Genomic DNA, 16,091 nt, shown 5'->3' with positions numbered 1-16,091 from the left:
GTATAGACGGTGAACTATGAACGTACTCTCGGTAGACTGAGGTTAGTGATTGTAGATATGTATGTATGTATGGTAGCAAGTATGTATGTAGAACAGAAGGGTAACTAGTGAAGTATGGATATGTATCTACAGATATGTATGTATGTGTATGTATTGTATGGCGTTCGATTAACTAGAACTCACTCAGCGTAGCTGACTTTTAGTATGCACGCAGGTGAGCTGATTATAGAGTTAGCATGAGGATGACACACGGCATTGATTGAACGGCTGGCATCTGAAGAAAGAAGTAAAGATGTTTTAAATATAAAGTTTTGTGTTATGGTATCAAAGAAAATATTTAATGTTTTGTAATAAATGATTGATGTTTTATATTCCGCGAAAAGTTTTAATAAACTCTGATTTGAAGAACTGTGTTTATGAGTAAATCCGACGCTAAAGTAGGGTCACCGGGTTCGGGGCCTTACACTTATGCCATACCATACCCGCTTTGAAAAAAAATACTCCTAAAAACAATTTAAAGTTATACCCGCTTTGAAATAGTTATGTTTGCTATACATGACAAAAGATATTTACAAGAACACACGGACACATACACAAAACAAATGCATAGAACATCGTTAGCGTACTAGACTCTAATAAGTATACACACTAAAATCTAGATATCACACATGCATTCACCCACATGAAAACTTCTAGATCACCAAAAACCTAACAACCTAACACGTAAACTACAACATGCCCCGCTTGCTAAAAATGATATAATCGAGCCAATAGCGATAGAAGAAAGGTCCAGTAATTGCTGGATGTCTTAGAGTGAACTACATCCCGAGCCTCTTCTCACCGGCCTTAAACAAAGCTTTAGCATCATTATTCACCGTTGTTCTATCAACTTCCAACCCTTCACTTCGAGAGGCGTACTCAAAAATGCAAGAGGCCACTGTAAATTAATGTCGCAAATATTAAATCATATTTATATTCGAGTAAAGTACACCATCTATCCTTTAGGTTTACCATGAATGTCAGGTTGTCCATTAAGTTAATTACAAAAAAAACGTCCTTCGTTTGAAAAGCTGTAACACATTACGTCTTTCCCACTAACTAGTATTATATAGTTTTTAAATGTATTTATAATTGACTATTTAACAAAATGCGTAATTTTCATATTTTTTTATTACAAAATGACTATTGTGCCTTTATACCTAAAATTACAATTTGTGTAATTTTCACGTTTCATTTTCAATTGAATAAAAAAATAAACTTGATATTTTTACATTAATAAAAAATTAGGTCATAGACTCATAGATGATATTACAATGATTGCAATGACAACCAATTTTGTTTTAAACTAGAGTTTTACCCGACGCGTTGCGCCGGGCTAGTCGGTAAAACTCAGGATGGTAAACCTAAACATTGTTAGTCTCGGGCGTTAAGGCAGTAAGTCGAAGCGAATTTGGTCGGTTTCGGTTACAAACCATAGATAAAACAAAAAAAGAAATAGTAAACGTGAGTGGACCAATAAGGTAACATCCGTCGGTAAAACTTGAACGTTGATAAAACCCGAGCGTTGTCATTCCCGACCATTGAGGTGGTGAATCTACACAAATTCGGCTGGTTTGCGACACTTTTGTTACTGGAACTAAAATGAAAAAAAATAAAAAACAAAATTGACATTCGATCGGTTTTCGTTACCTTCGTTACGGTAACAAAGCTAAAACGAAGGGTAAAAAGTCTTTGCGGTCCAAAACAAAAAAAGCACGTTACCCTAACTAAAACAAAAAAAAAATTTGACATCCGGTTAGTTTTCGTTACGCTACCGAGACTAAAAAACAAAAAAAAATCAACATACCGAAAACAAATAGGGTGCCGCAAAGTGGCTCAATTGTGACACCAATTACACACCTACCCAAAAGCTTTTTATAATTAGTTTGATGTACCATCTTACTTGTTTTTGAAATACAGGTGATATCAATTATCATACATCACTTTATACATTTTATATGGGTTTATACGTATCTGCCCATCTAAGTATTGACAAAAAAAAATGCCAAAGCTTGCAGCTCCCTCCCGTGATTCGAACCTCAGTCCCAAACACTTGCCAACACAACATTGCAATAACACAACCATCACGCTACACCATCATTATTGCTAAAGTGTAAAACCAAAATTATATATACAAAAAATAAACTAATAATGAAAACCACTTTGTGACACCAACTTTCTCATTTATACTAATTAGTAATATGATATAAACACAACGTGATGCATGCCCCGAGGGTATTAGTTAATGTTGCCTGCTTTTGGGTGCGGTGTTGCCTCAATTCATATTAGAAGTCAAAACTAATGATAGACTCATAGACCGTGTGTTATGGAGTGGCTTTATCGCCCCTTCATGTTATTATTACGGAGAAAACGAGACTTTAAAGCCCATCTTCATAAAGTCTTGTTGTAGGTTAAATCCTCTTACCGCTCTATTATATATATATATATGTATATATATATATATATATAATCTTTGTGTGTGTGTGAGAGAGAGAGAGAGAGAGAGATTGAAAAGCATGGCCCCATCACACCTCCCAATACCGGCGTTTGTCTTAATAAAGTCCCACCTCAATCCTTTGCCTATACCGCCCCGCCCCGGTGCCTCCCCCACCCCTTTCCACCCCTTAAAGTCCACACCATATGACCATATGGTTTAATGGTAAATTGTTGTATAATTCATGGCGTAAACAAAACGGTACTTTGATGAACTTACACGCGTAACATGTTTCATTTAAAACATAATCACACATCAATGATCAATCTACTTTTCCTTCACGCATTGTTTCATTAACATTAACATCTTTGAATTGTATAACCACGTACTCAATCTTTATATCAAAATAAAACGTCGTAATGACAAGTTGTTTAAACATCTACTCTTTTTGAAGTCTCGTTTTCAAACCGACAAATCTAAGCTTTCAAACTATTAATTAAACTTTTTCCAAATACCCCTTCAACCTTTACTTTATTTCATAATGACATGTTAACTTTCTTGATAACCCATTTTAGGATTAACTTTCAATATTCTCCTTAATCGTGAAACGATGTGTTCTCTTGATCTTTTCCCCGATCAAACTATATGGGCAATGACCATTCTTGCTAGTTGCTTGTTCTTTCTTTTTTTCTTGCTTCTTCATGCTTTGATTCTTTTCTATCTATCTTTCTATCAATTCGTTATTCTTTCTTACATTTTATACTTGCTGAGTTTTTTATAAAGCTTTTTAAATTCTTATGAATTCTTTCGTGTTTCATGCTTTAACTTGGAACCGAGTTTCTTGCTCTTGATCTTGATCTGATCATATGATCATGTTACTTGTTTCGTACTTGCTCCTGGCCAACTTAATAAATTTTTTGGCATATCAGTTAACCAGTTTTTCTTACTCCTTACCCACTTGCTAATAAGGTTTTCTTACTACAGAGCTACTTGCTGATATGACTAACTTACATGCTGATCAGATGTTCTTGCTACTTGAAGAAACGAACTTGCTTTCAAAACATGAATTCCAAATGAACTCGGACCATACTTGCTTTCTTAGTTGTTCCTGTTGCTACTCTCTCTCTCTCTCTCTCTCTCTCTCAGTTCCACAACAATGGGGTTGCTTCTCTTTCTATAGAAACGACTCTCAGAATCGCATGATACCAACTGTTGGAAATGAGACCCTAAAAACAAGAACACAAAATTTGATCTCAACTAAGATATGTTCTTTCTGTTTACTATAATTATTGGCATACTTACCTCTAACACATCTTGTTATACTCAAGATAACTTGGTTATCATTTTGGACCAACAATGAAACCAAATTTGTTGGTTAGGGATGATCCATGGGAGTTTTAAACACTAAAAACTATGTATAAAATTTGGCTCAAACCATAGAAACTGTTCGTGAAATTCTCTCCTTATTTAATTAAACTCTTTCCAAATGCCTCTTCAACAATTTCACTTTCTTTCAAAACCGACCTATTAACTTTTTTGACAATCAGTTTCAGGATCAACTTCCTTTCCTTGAAATTTTGTAGCACTTGCATCTTTTCCACTACATGGTGTTATAAGTTATGCTTTTTTTTAATTACTATTTTATTCTTACGCCTAAAAGGAGAAAGTGTGTTATTGTCACACTTCTTTCCATAAAATGACTATTTGCCCTTACACTTAAACGTACAAAATGTGTAATTTCACACTTTTGTTTACAAAATAACTATTTTGTCCTTACATCTAAAAGCTCAAAATTTGTAACTTCCGCACTTCTTTTAACAAAGTGCCTATTTTTATATTTTACCATTACAATATATGTATATCTACTATTTTGCCGTTAATATAATGTATAAACTATTCATCTTAAGTTTTGTGTTTGAATGACAAGCTCAAGGTACGCATAGTGAAGCACTTAGTACAATTGCTTAAGACACTCATGTAATTAAAACATGATTGCATCTCTTATATCAATGTCATATATGATATTATTAGCCACACAGTACCTAACTATGTGTGACGAAAAGTTTGACAATAGCCAAACTTTAAATTACGAAAAGCATTATGTGTGACAAACGGTAAGACAATGGCCACACCACAAATTACAAAAGAGTGTTTGAGTGGCAACTTCACAGTTTTAGCCACATTGACAACAACCTCCAATGGCTAAAAATGATATTAGTAGCCATACAGTACCTCACTATGTGTGACGAAAAGTTTGACAATAGCCACACTTTAAATTACTAAAAGCATTATGTGTGACAAACGGTAAGGCAATGGCCACACCACAAACTACAAAAGAGTTTTTGACTAGCAAGTTCACCTTTTTAGCCACATTGAGAACACCCTCCAGTGCCTATATGATATTTTTAGCCACACAGTACCTCACTATGTGTGACGAATGGTTTGACAATAGCCACACTTTAAATTAGGAAAAGCATTATGTGTGACAAACGGTAAGAAAATGGCCACACCACAAACTACAAAAGAGTTTTTGACTAGCAAGTTCACATTTTTAGCCACATTTACAATAATCTCCAGTGTCTATAAGATATGATTAGCCACTTAGAATTTCAATATGAGTGACGAAAAGTTTTACAATAGCCACACTTTATATTAGGAAAAACATTTTGTGTGACAAACGGTAAGACAATGGCCACACAATAATCTACAAAGGAGATTTTGAGTGGCAAGTAAACATATTTAGCCACTTTGTATGTAATATCTTGTGTCTATATCATATAATTAGCCACGCTATTATTAAATTTAAGTGGCCATTTCTTTGCTATATTCACACTGTATAGATCACAATGTAAGCTTAACACAAACCTATTGGCCACATTAATATAAAATTTAGGTGGCTGAAACATAAATTCATGTGGCTATATAGATGAAATGGTCACTCATTGGACATTGATATGTGGCCATTTTCTACCATTTAGCCACACTTATAGGAGAGGATTCTTGATGGCCAACAACTAATGTATGTACCCTTTAGCCACACTTATTACCACATAAGACCACTAAAAACTGTGTGTGGCCATATCATACCCACGGTGTCGCGACCTTTGGCCACATATGACCTGAACCAAATGTGTGTGGCTAAAGGCCTGCGGCCACACTTTTTTCGTGTGTCTGAAGGTCAATATTCACGTAGTGTTATGTCTTTATTATTATTGTTATTTAGGGATTATCTTGTTTAGTTTTTTAAATTAGTTTTATATTTATCTTGTTTAGAAGTTTGATAGGGTTAAGTTTTATTTCCTTGTTTGAGTCGGTTTGGGTTTCCTCACCTATATAGGAGATTTATGTTTAATGAAAAATATTGTCGTTCTTTGAGTAATCCGCCTTGGTTGTTCTTGGTTGCCATATTCCAACATTGTGGTATCAGAGCAATCCAGGTTGTGATTCAAGCACTTCATTCTTTAATCAATAACATGGCCAGAAGAGATTCAATTTCCGCGATCCCTATCCCAGTGTTCAAAGGGGATGGATATGATTTTTGACAGATACGCATGAAGACCATCTTAATTTCTCAAGATTTATGGAAGTATGTTGAAACAGGCTTTGATGGAGTGATGATGACCATGACCGATTAAGGGAGAATCGGAAGAAGGATGCTAAGGCTCTGGCTATTATTCAGCAAGGGGTCCATGATGAGGTGTTTTCTAGAATTGCTGCTGCAACCCAATCGAAAAAGGCATGGAATCTACTCAAGAACGAGTACCAAGGTGACACCAAAATGAAGATAGTAAGACTTCAAGGTCTTCGTCGGGAATTCGAGACGAGTCAGATGAAAGAAGGAGAACAGGTTGCAGATTACCTATCAAAAGTTATGAAGATTATTAATCAACAACGGGCGTATGGTGATGATGTTACTGATCAAACGGTGGTCGAAAAACGTGGTGTTAACCGTGGTCATGTTAGAGGTAGAGGACGAGTTTTTGGCAGAGGAAGAGAAGGCGTGCAATGTTACAATTGCAATCGTTTTGGTCATGTTAGATCGGAGTGTTGGAGTGAACCTCAAGCAAACGCTGCCCTAGAAGGAGAAGATGGTGATAATGAGGGACGACTCTTCATGGCGGTTTCTGGTTGCTATGAACAAAGTGAGGCTTTCATGGCAAATAATAATGAAGGTACATCCACGAGTAATGTATGGTTTTTGGACAGTGGATGCTCAAATCACATGACGGGTCAAAAGAAATTATTTAAAACCCTAGATGATACTGAAAAGGTAAGGGTTAAAATGGGTAATGGAAAAGGAATACAGGTGGAAGGTCAAGGTGATGTAAAAGTTAAAGTCATCACTGGAAAAAATATAGGACCATTGAAGGGGTTCAATTTTCTCCAAACCTAAGCTTTAATCTCCTTAGTGTGGGACAATTGATGAGGAATGGTAACTCAATATTGTTTGACAATGGAGTATGCACTATCACAAACAAACGAAGTGGAGAAGTCACTATAAGGTGCCCATTGCAAACAATAATACTTTTCCTCTTGACATCACACAGGTACAATCTTTACTAGCTTCTGTTGATGATCAAGATTCCTTACTATGGCACCTTAGGTATGGGCATCTCAATGGACAAAGTCTAAAGGTACTACGAGATAAAGGTATGGTAAAAGGGTTACCGACAATACAAAATTGGAGTTCGGTGTGCGAAGGGTGTGTTTTTGGAAAACAAACCAGACAAGAGTTTCCTCATAATGCATCGAGGGCAACTCATATCATGCAGCTGATACACACTGATGTTGTTGGACCAATGCCGGTACCATCGTTAGGAGGCAGTAGATATTTCGTGTTATTTACCGACGATTATAGTCGAATGACTTGGGTATATTTTCTAAGGGAGAAATCAGAAGTGTTCGGAAAGTTTAAAATTCTCAAGGCTAAGATTGAAAACGAGACGGGAGGGAAGATAAAAGCCATACGATCGGATAATGGTGGAGAGTTTTGCTCAAAAGAATTCAACATGTTTTGCGATAATGAAGGAATTCGACATAATCTCACTGCCCCATACACACCACAGCAAAAGGGTGGGTCAGAAAGAAAGAGTGTACGAGATGGCTATGAGTATGTTTAATGGAAAGGGTCTAAGCAAACAATTTTGGGGAGAAGCAGTAGCCACGGCTGTGTATCAAAGGTACCTATCACTAACTAAGGCTGTTAGTGAGTAAACTCCATATGAGGTGTACTACGGGACGAAGCCCTCAGTGCATCATCTAAAGGTGTTCGGATGTGTGGCTTATGCGTTAACACATGTACAACAAAGAAGAAAGCTAGACCCTAAATCAGTTAAGTGCATATTCGTTGGATATGCTCCCAACAGCCAAGGCGTATAGGCTGTATGACCCAAGTAAGAGGACCGTAATTACCAGTCGAGACGTTGTATTCGAGGAGATGGCGGAATGGCATGCAATCAAGAATAAAAGACATGTTTTACCAGCAGAGTTTGTACAACCAGAACTAATAACTATCGATAATGATCATGAAAGTACTGGTGGGTCAGAAGATGATCATGCAAGAAGTATCGAGAATAATAGTGGGCCAGAAGATGATCATGCAACTGATGAGGAAGAAAGTTTAGATACGGCTGCAAATAATCCAGAAACAAGGAAGAGTAGCAGAACAAAAGGACCATCCACACGTCTAAATGACTATGTTGTAGGGTCTACTAGTAGAAAAACTACTGATGATCAAACGGGTGAACTAAATACATGCAAACTAGCTCTTACTTTATTGGAACCCACTAACTTTAATGAAGCAATTCAACATGAAGAGTGGTTAAAAGCAATGAACGAAGAGTTAAAGTCCTTGGAAAGTTATGAAACCTGGACGTTAACAAGTTTACCAAGTAACAAAAGGCCATTGGGTTGAAGTGGGTTTATAAAATAAAAAGTTGGAGCTGATGGAAAGATTCAGAAGTACAAGGCACGTTTGGTTGCTAAAGGGTATTCGCAAGAGTATGGAATTGACTACGAAGAAACTTTTTCACCTGTAGCCCGGTTCGAAACAATTAGAGTTATACTATCTATTGCAGCTCAGCAAGGCTGGAACGTCCAACAACTTGATGTGAAGTCAGCCTTTCTTAATGCCCCCCCCCCCCCCTTCAAGAAGAGGTATATGTCGTTCAACCCCCAGGTTTGAGATTGAAGATCAAGAAGAAAAGGTGTACAAATTACACAAGGCATTATATGGTTTAAAGCAAGCCCCGCGTGCGTGGTATGAACGAATTGACAAATATCTACAAGAACAAAGGTACTTCAGAACTCAAAGTGAACCAACTGTGTATGTGAAGAAAGCCAACAAAGATATTATAATTCTATGTCTATATGTTGATGACATAATTTATACAAGTTCATCGAAGGAATTATTGTTGGAGTTCAAAACCTTGATGCAAAAGGAGTTTGAGATGTCTGATCTAGAAGACTTATCATATTTTCTTGGGTTAGAAGTAATAAAAGGGCTGATGGTATTTTTGTATCACAAAGGAAGTATGCTGGGGATCTGCTAAAAAGGTTTGGAATGAAGAACTGTAAGTCCTCTTTGACTCCTATGAATTGTGGAGAAAAATTTAAAGTTGATGTAGTCGATGAACTAGCTGATGCCCGTGTCTTCAGAAGTCTTGTCGGAGGGTTATTATATCTTTCACATACGAGGCCTGAACTTGCATATGCAGTAAGTTTGATCTCAAGGTACATGCAAAATCCCACAACATGTTATCTAAGTGCAGCAAAACGAATTCTCAGGTATGTAGCTGGGACAATAGATTACGGTTTGTGGTATGAATATGGAATGGAGACAAAGTTGGAAGGGTACACAGATAGTGATTGGGCAAGTTCTGTAGAAGATAGAAAGAGTATCTCAGCGAATGTGTTTTCTTTAGGTTCCGGAGCAGTGTCTTGGAGTTCAAATAAACAACCAATTGTAGCCTTGTCCTCGACCGAAGCCGAATATGTGGTAACAACTGCGGCAGGATGTCAGGCAGTATGGCTGAGGAAATTGCTAAAAGAATTAGGGTATGAACAAGAGGTACCAACCCCTATATTCTGTGATAATCAATCTGCTGTGTTTCTCTCTAAAAATGTTGCATTGCATAACAGAAGCAAACATATAGATATAAAGTATCATTACATAAAGAGTTTGGTTGAAACAAAGCAAGTGGAAATCTTGTCATGCTACACAGAAGATCAAGTGGCAGATGTTCTTACAAAGGCTTTCGGAAGTGAGCAATTTTTCTATCTAAGAAGTTTGCTGGGTGTTAAGAGACTTTGAATTAAGTGGGGGTGTTGAAATATTAATTCAAAGTTTATGTCTTTATTATTATTGTTATTTAGGGATTATCTTGTTTAGTTTTTTAAATTAGTTTTATATTTATCTTGTTTAGAAGTTTGATAGGGTTAAGTTTTATTTCCTTGTTTGAGTCGGTTTGGGTTTCCTCTCCTATATAAGGAGATTTATGTTTAATGAAAAATATTGTCGTTCTTTGAGTAATCCGCCTTGGTTGTTCTTGGTTGCCATATTCCAACAACTTTCACCAATGGATTTTCAACAGACTTGTCTATCGATGATACTAGATTGTTTAATAGTGAACAAATAAAATATGTAAGACATGGCTTGTTACGTGGATAAAATTAGGGTCTGATTGTTTTTTCCTTGTCGGTGTGGCCCGGTCACAGTATAACTTGTCACCATAGCATGTCGTTGTGCCTCTTGTTGCCACCGTTGTGATATTATTTGCCATCATTTGCTTGCTCTCATAAAATTTTCTTTCTATTAATTTATTTTTCATAATTAGTTGTTTTTCTTACAAAATTTATTTTGTGTTCATTACGGTCTAAACGTTCGATTTTCTCACTACAAAGGTTACTTGATAGAATATGTTAGTTTGGATTTAATTAATTGTGCTGGTTAAATATCTTTTATTCAAATTATATCTTTAGTCCCAAATTAGTTTTTCATCAAGTGGTAAATAGCACTATGTCAATGGCTTATATAATCGTAAATCAACTAAGGTAGTAGTAATATGCAGCTATTAAGCAACAATGACAATCAATTAGTAACACAAAGCCAACCAATTAATTTAATAAATTCTTCACTTCTTACAAATCAAATATATTGAAAACATATTATAATATCCAAGCAAAAGGAAAAGGACACACCATTTAAGTATGCGAAGCGTAACGACCAAGAGAGACCGAAAGATCAACCGCGATACCAAACAAAAGGATTGACAAACCAAGAAAGTTGATCACATAACTTTCTCTATTGTTTGTGAGCTGCATGAATGTGAACTTCTGCATCAGTCCGGTTAGAGCCACACATATCGCCATGTATAACAACATTCTTCCGCCCAACACGTGCCAATGTGATAGCCTTGTTCTTGTCACCACTGATGCTTTTGGAAATACAAACAAACTGAAACCGAATAGCCACTGCCCAAAATATACAATGTCTTAATTCAAAGATATTTAAGTTCTAACAATATTAATATTCAAACACTTGCACAATTAGTCCTAAAAGTCTCATGTTAAACTTGTCACGTTGGATATAAATCTATAAAATATCAATTATTATAAATAAAAAACAAATAAATGTACCCAGTAAAATCAGACTTATAACAAAGTTATTCGTAGGTTCTGGAAGGACCAGGAAAAGTAGTATATCAAGTTTTGTATCAATCTTTCAAAATATGTGAGTAGTATGATAATATTATTAGCTAATAATCTTGTATATTACCTGCAAGATGAAGAGGCAGAAAGTGCCCATACCAATCCAAGAATGCAAGCTATACATATCTAGTATATTCATCTTATTATGGAACTTGAATGTTGCATGAATCCCAACAATGCCCAAAACAAGTGCCGAAAGGTGTAAGAACATGTGTACATACTTCTGGATCCGCCTGTCTGCTCCTACCGTCTTGTATGCCATCATTGCTGTTTCGTTAACACATAAATATTTGCATAATAACCGTTAACATCTCAATCCAAATACATAATACAAGAAAAAACTTACCTTCACCGATGAGAAATATGAACCCAAAGAACATAAGGAAAGGGTGAACCTGAAATGGGATATGAATATGATCACTTAATTAATATAATGAAAATAGAGCATGGTTAAAAGAATGAAGGTAACTATTTTACATTGAATACGCGGTAAGGGTTGGATGAATCAAGGTCGAGTCCTTCACGATAGTGTAACAACCAAATAAGCATAAGGATGTTAGCCAATATACCAAACACGTGTGCGGCTACTGTGAATGTTGAGCCGCTCCTCAAGAAGGACTCTCGGGTAACGGCGTAATCCATTGCAAATGATGATCAGTGGGTGTTTCTGATCACTTATTTTTAAGTTATAGTTGTTATATGGTTTACTTTAGATAATCTGAATATATAGTAAAAAAAGAACATAAATGTGTAAAGGTTGCTTGATATCATAGGTTTGGAATCAAGGTAGAGTTGTGCTTTTGAAAAAGCTTCAATATGAAGAGAACTTAATCCAGCTAAAGGAAATATATTCTAGGACACCCTTCTGGTTAAACAAGGCCCCAGCATGTCTCATCTACATAAAAAAAATGTTAAAAGAAAATTTTTATGAAAAAAAATAACTTTGATCCACATTGTAGCATAGCATCTTATATATATGATCTTAATTTACATATATTTTTTTGGCATAAATCTTAGCTTCTTTTTAATTACTTTTGGGGAATCGGAAGCAGTGATTCTTCGCTTCGAGTGCCAGTTTAACAAGATTTCTCTAGAAAGGTTTCATTCAAGAACAAAGTGATAGCTTGATCATAGTTATATGCTTCATAAGACGCATTCCAAATTACATGATACTTTGATATGGTGATGTGTTTAATAAAAAAAAGGTATTGTAATCAAAAGTTAAATTACTAGTGAATTTAGATTTTGGTGAATAACTTTTGATATCTTGATGAAGACGACCCAACAAATAATAAATAAAAGGTGTTATAGATGTCATATTACTAGACAAGATAAGAAGTATTTCAACTTTAATCCGAATAATGGCAGCAATACGTTTCTGAAATGGGGACGAGAGCATCCTTATGGTGGTTAATCTGAAATTATATGTTACTTTTAATTCAATGATCCAACTATTTTTTTATTATTTGTTTTTAATTATTTGTGTGTTTTGTTAAGTCTTGGTTGCAGACTTGACTGGGCTTACCTTGCTTAAAGGAGAGCCTGTTGGATTGGGTTTAGTAGGCTTAGCAAGATGTAGCACAGGTTAAAGTGTGGGCCTGGCCCATTTTGTGACATTTGTCAAATTTGAGTCTCGAGTATGTATTCGTTATGTAAACTTTTATTTTATAAAACCGACTCAACATTTTTGTTTTCCTTATCTATTTATTATATAATATTATTATATATCTCGATCACCAATAAACTAATGTTTACCTTATTATAGTGACGCTAAGAAAAAAAACATAAGGAATTCAAAATGATTATCGAAAAGTCGTTATGAGTTTTACAAACCTTTAGACTCACATTTTAACTTGATTTAAACTTAAGGGGGTGTTTCTGTAAATATGCAATACATATATAAACTCACAAAACCCTAAACCTCCGATTTTCCGGCGATGATTTCCAGCGTCCGGCGACCACCGGCAACCTCCGCCACTGCCGTCACCACCATTCCAGACATGACCACTCCCCACCTCTCCCTCTGGTCCGTAACACCATCAACCTCAGCCACCTTCCCTCTCTTTCTCCGCTCCGGTGAGCTCGGGTTTCCGGCGATGAGCCGCCGCCTCCGGCCACCACCTCCGACTCAGCACCACCCTCCTCCCTTCTCGCACCTTCAACCTGACACCGCCATTTCCCTTTTTCCCATTTTTCCGGCGACCTTCGGCCCGCCGTGTCTCTCTCTATCTCTCTCTCTCTCTCTCGCGTCGTTTCTCGCTCTCTCTGTTTCTCTCCCTCCATTTCTCTCTCTCTCTCCCTTGCCGTTGCCCTCGTCTCCGGCAGGTTTAGCTAGGGTTCATTCCCGGTATCGAGCCACGACTCGTGAACATGAAAAAGGTAAAAAATTTGGGTGTTGGTATTATTAAATTTCATATATCGAATTTTAGATTTAAATTGTTCGTAATCGGTTTTATTTATCGGTTATAATTTTTGGAAACAAGTTGGTTTGATTTTGGGTAAAAGACAAACACCCGGGAAATGGATATGTTATTTTCTTATGGGTTTAAGTTAACAATTGATATTTTGTTTCGGTTGGTTAGTACATAAGTTGTTGAACGAAAGGTCTTGGGTTCGGGTCTCATCCTATATCGGTTTTGGTTCTTTTTATACTTAATAAATTTATTATTTCTATTTAGTATTAACATAAATACATAAAGATTATTATTATTATTATTATTATTAACAAGATAATATTTATTATTATTAATATTATTATTTTTATTATTAACAAGATAATATTTACTATTATTATTATCACTATTATTATTGTTATTATTATCATTTAACAAAACAATTATTATTATCTATTAAAACCATATTTTATCATTACTTACTATCAATAATATTAGTATAGTTATTTTGCGAACTCGTTTAGAAATCAAACCAACATCGCGTATAGTATCATAATTTACTATCAATATAATTTATTATTATTATTATCATTTTTTTTATCAACAAAATTTTAATTAATACTAAGATCTTTATTCTATAACTATTATTATTAGTATTATACTATATTTGTATTATTAATAATAATTATTGTTATTATTACTATTATCTTTATCTTATATCTATATATATATATACAATCTATCTTTTTTTGAATTATTACTATCATTACTATCATCATCATTAATAATACTTTTATAAACTTTATTACCAATTCATTTTTATAAAACCCGAATTTTGTCATTATATTCCCAAAATAAACCCCCGGACTCGTGCAACAGTAAAATTTTCTACTAGGAGGGTTTATTTTAGGAGTATAAAGACAAAATTGCCCCTCACGCGAGGGACACACTGATGAACATAACTAGGCAGATTTAACGAGGTTAGTGATTTCGGGTTTAATTGTAAGTGAAATGAAACCACGGGGACGAAAAATGCAAATTTAAAACTATTGAATTAAAACCGTAGATTTGGACAAACTACATGGATGAAAAAGACAGTTAACTCTTAATAAAAAGTAATGGTGCCTTCAAATTCTCATTAAGAGCGTCTACAATAACAAACTCATACAAACCGTCATATCATCGCTACATCACATTCTAAATTTTTTTTAAAACATAATTTTCTTCCACAACAATAAACTTCCACAAACCTTATTAAAATAATATTAAATGTGTATATATATGATATATATATGTGTGTGCATGTGAGAGGGGTACCACATCATTTGTACTTCACAAGTTTACAAGAAGGAACTTTACATCCAAAATCTTCACTCCACAACAAGGAGATTTGTGTCATTTAAGTTTGCTCATTGTCATATAAATCCAACATAGGAAAAAGGAGTTTGTTGTGGATGTTGTGAGCTCCGAAGAGTCTTTTGGTGAAAGGTTTAGAATACATGATTTTGTATTCATTTTCAATGAGAGCACATTGCTCATTGCCATATTCGTTTTTTATTATGGTTTTGTAGAAATCGAAAAAAGTAATAACTTTTGTTTGTAAATTGTTTTAAGGGCTTTTTGGTAGCCTTTTAATGGCTATTAAAAGGTTACCTTATGGTTCATAAATGATTAAGAGGTAGCCTAAGTCTTAATGATTAGGAAACTACCTCTTAAGAGTTACCTCTTACCTATTCAGACTTAAGACTGCCCCCTAACCATTAAGACGTTATGAACTATAAAGAGGTAGCATCTTAATGGTCATTAAGAGGCTACCAAACAACAACGTAGTTTTTCATATTCTTCAGTTGACATTTTGGACAAGGCAATCATGCATTAACCTTCTGTCGGTGCCATAACGGTATCATAACAAACTAACAACCCAACTTCACCACCGCATCGCACAGGTTAAAGCCAACTAGTTTATTTATTTATATATTAACTAGTAAATAAACTCGCATGACGCGACAGGAGTGTTGATACACGTAAACTTGCACGTCACAATTGGGACGTTAATAAAATATAAAGTTTATAAAGTTTGTTTTAGTAAACATCCGCGTGCATTGCGTTGGGAGCGAGCATTCTTATACGTAAATTTGCGCGTCACGATGAGAACATTAATGAAACATGTATTAAGTTAATAAAGTTTGTTCGTGTGTTACTTTGAAACGTAGGTAGAAGTAGATTTGAAAATGATTCGAATATTACTATGTCTAGACATCTAAGTAAAACATAATTATAAACATAGAATAATAAAATAATAAAAATAATAAAGTCATGAAAATAAGCTTCTAAATGCATGGACTATTTCATTGACTTGCAAATACTCACATAACTAACTTGGATACATGTTTAAACCATGGTTGATGACCACCGTTTTAGTTATTAAGAAATCTAACTAACCTAAGTAGCTAGGGTAAGTCAGGTATCGTATCCATGAGAAACATGAGGTCAGTATTATACCTTTTCATTTGATT

The 16,091-nt window shown here is 35.1% G+C and overlaps 2 protein-coding genes across 2 annotated transcripts in view; both read right to left on the bottom strand.

Annotated features, from left to right (window-relative positions):
- The window catches only part of LOC143564327 (purple acid phosphatase 8-like), a 100,948-nt gene that overhangs the window by 10,662 nt on the left and 74,195 nt on the right, over positions 1-16,091 (bottom strand). The window lies entirely within an intron of this gene.
- Positions 10,571-11,857, bottom strand: LOC143564325 (putative transmembrane ascorbate ferrireductase 3). The gene is made up of 4 exons (XM_077051634.1): positions 11,660-11,857; positions 11,529-11,577; positions 11,250-11,449; positions 10,571-10,945 (listed from the first exon to the last, which is right to left on the bottom strand). Exons 1-4 carry the CDS (start codon positions 11,822-11,824, stop codon positions 10,676-10,678), a joined length of 684 nt encoding a protein of 227 aa, XP_076907749.1. The 5' UTR covers positions 11,825-11,857; the 3' UTR covers positions 10,571-10,675.

The sequence above is a fragment of the Bidens hawaiensis genome, unplaced genomic scaffold (assembly GCF_021521415.1).
Source record: "Bidens hawaiensis isolate Kalapana, Puna unplaced genomic scaffold, B.hawaiensis_p1.1 tig00021988_1, whole genome shotgun sequence".
Lineage (NCBI taxonomy): Eukaryota > Viridiplantae > Streptophyta > Magnoliopsida > Asterales > Asteraceae > Bidens > Bidens hawaiensis.
The sequence above is the reverse complement of the archived record's forward strand: the minus strand, read 5'-3'. Positions and strand labels throughout refer to the sequence as shown.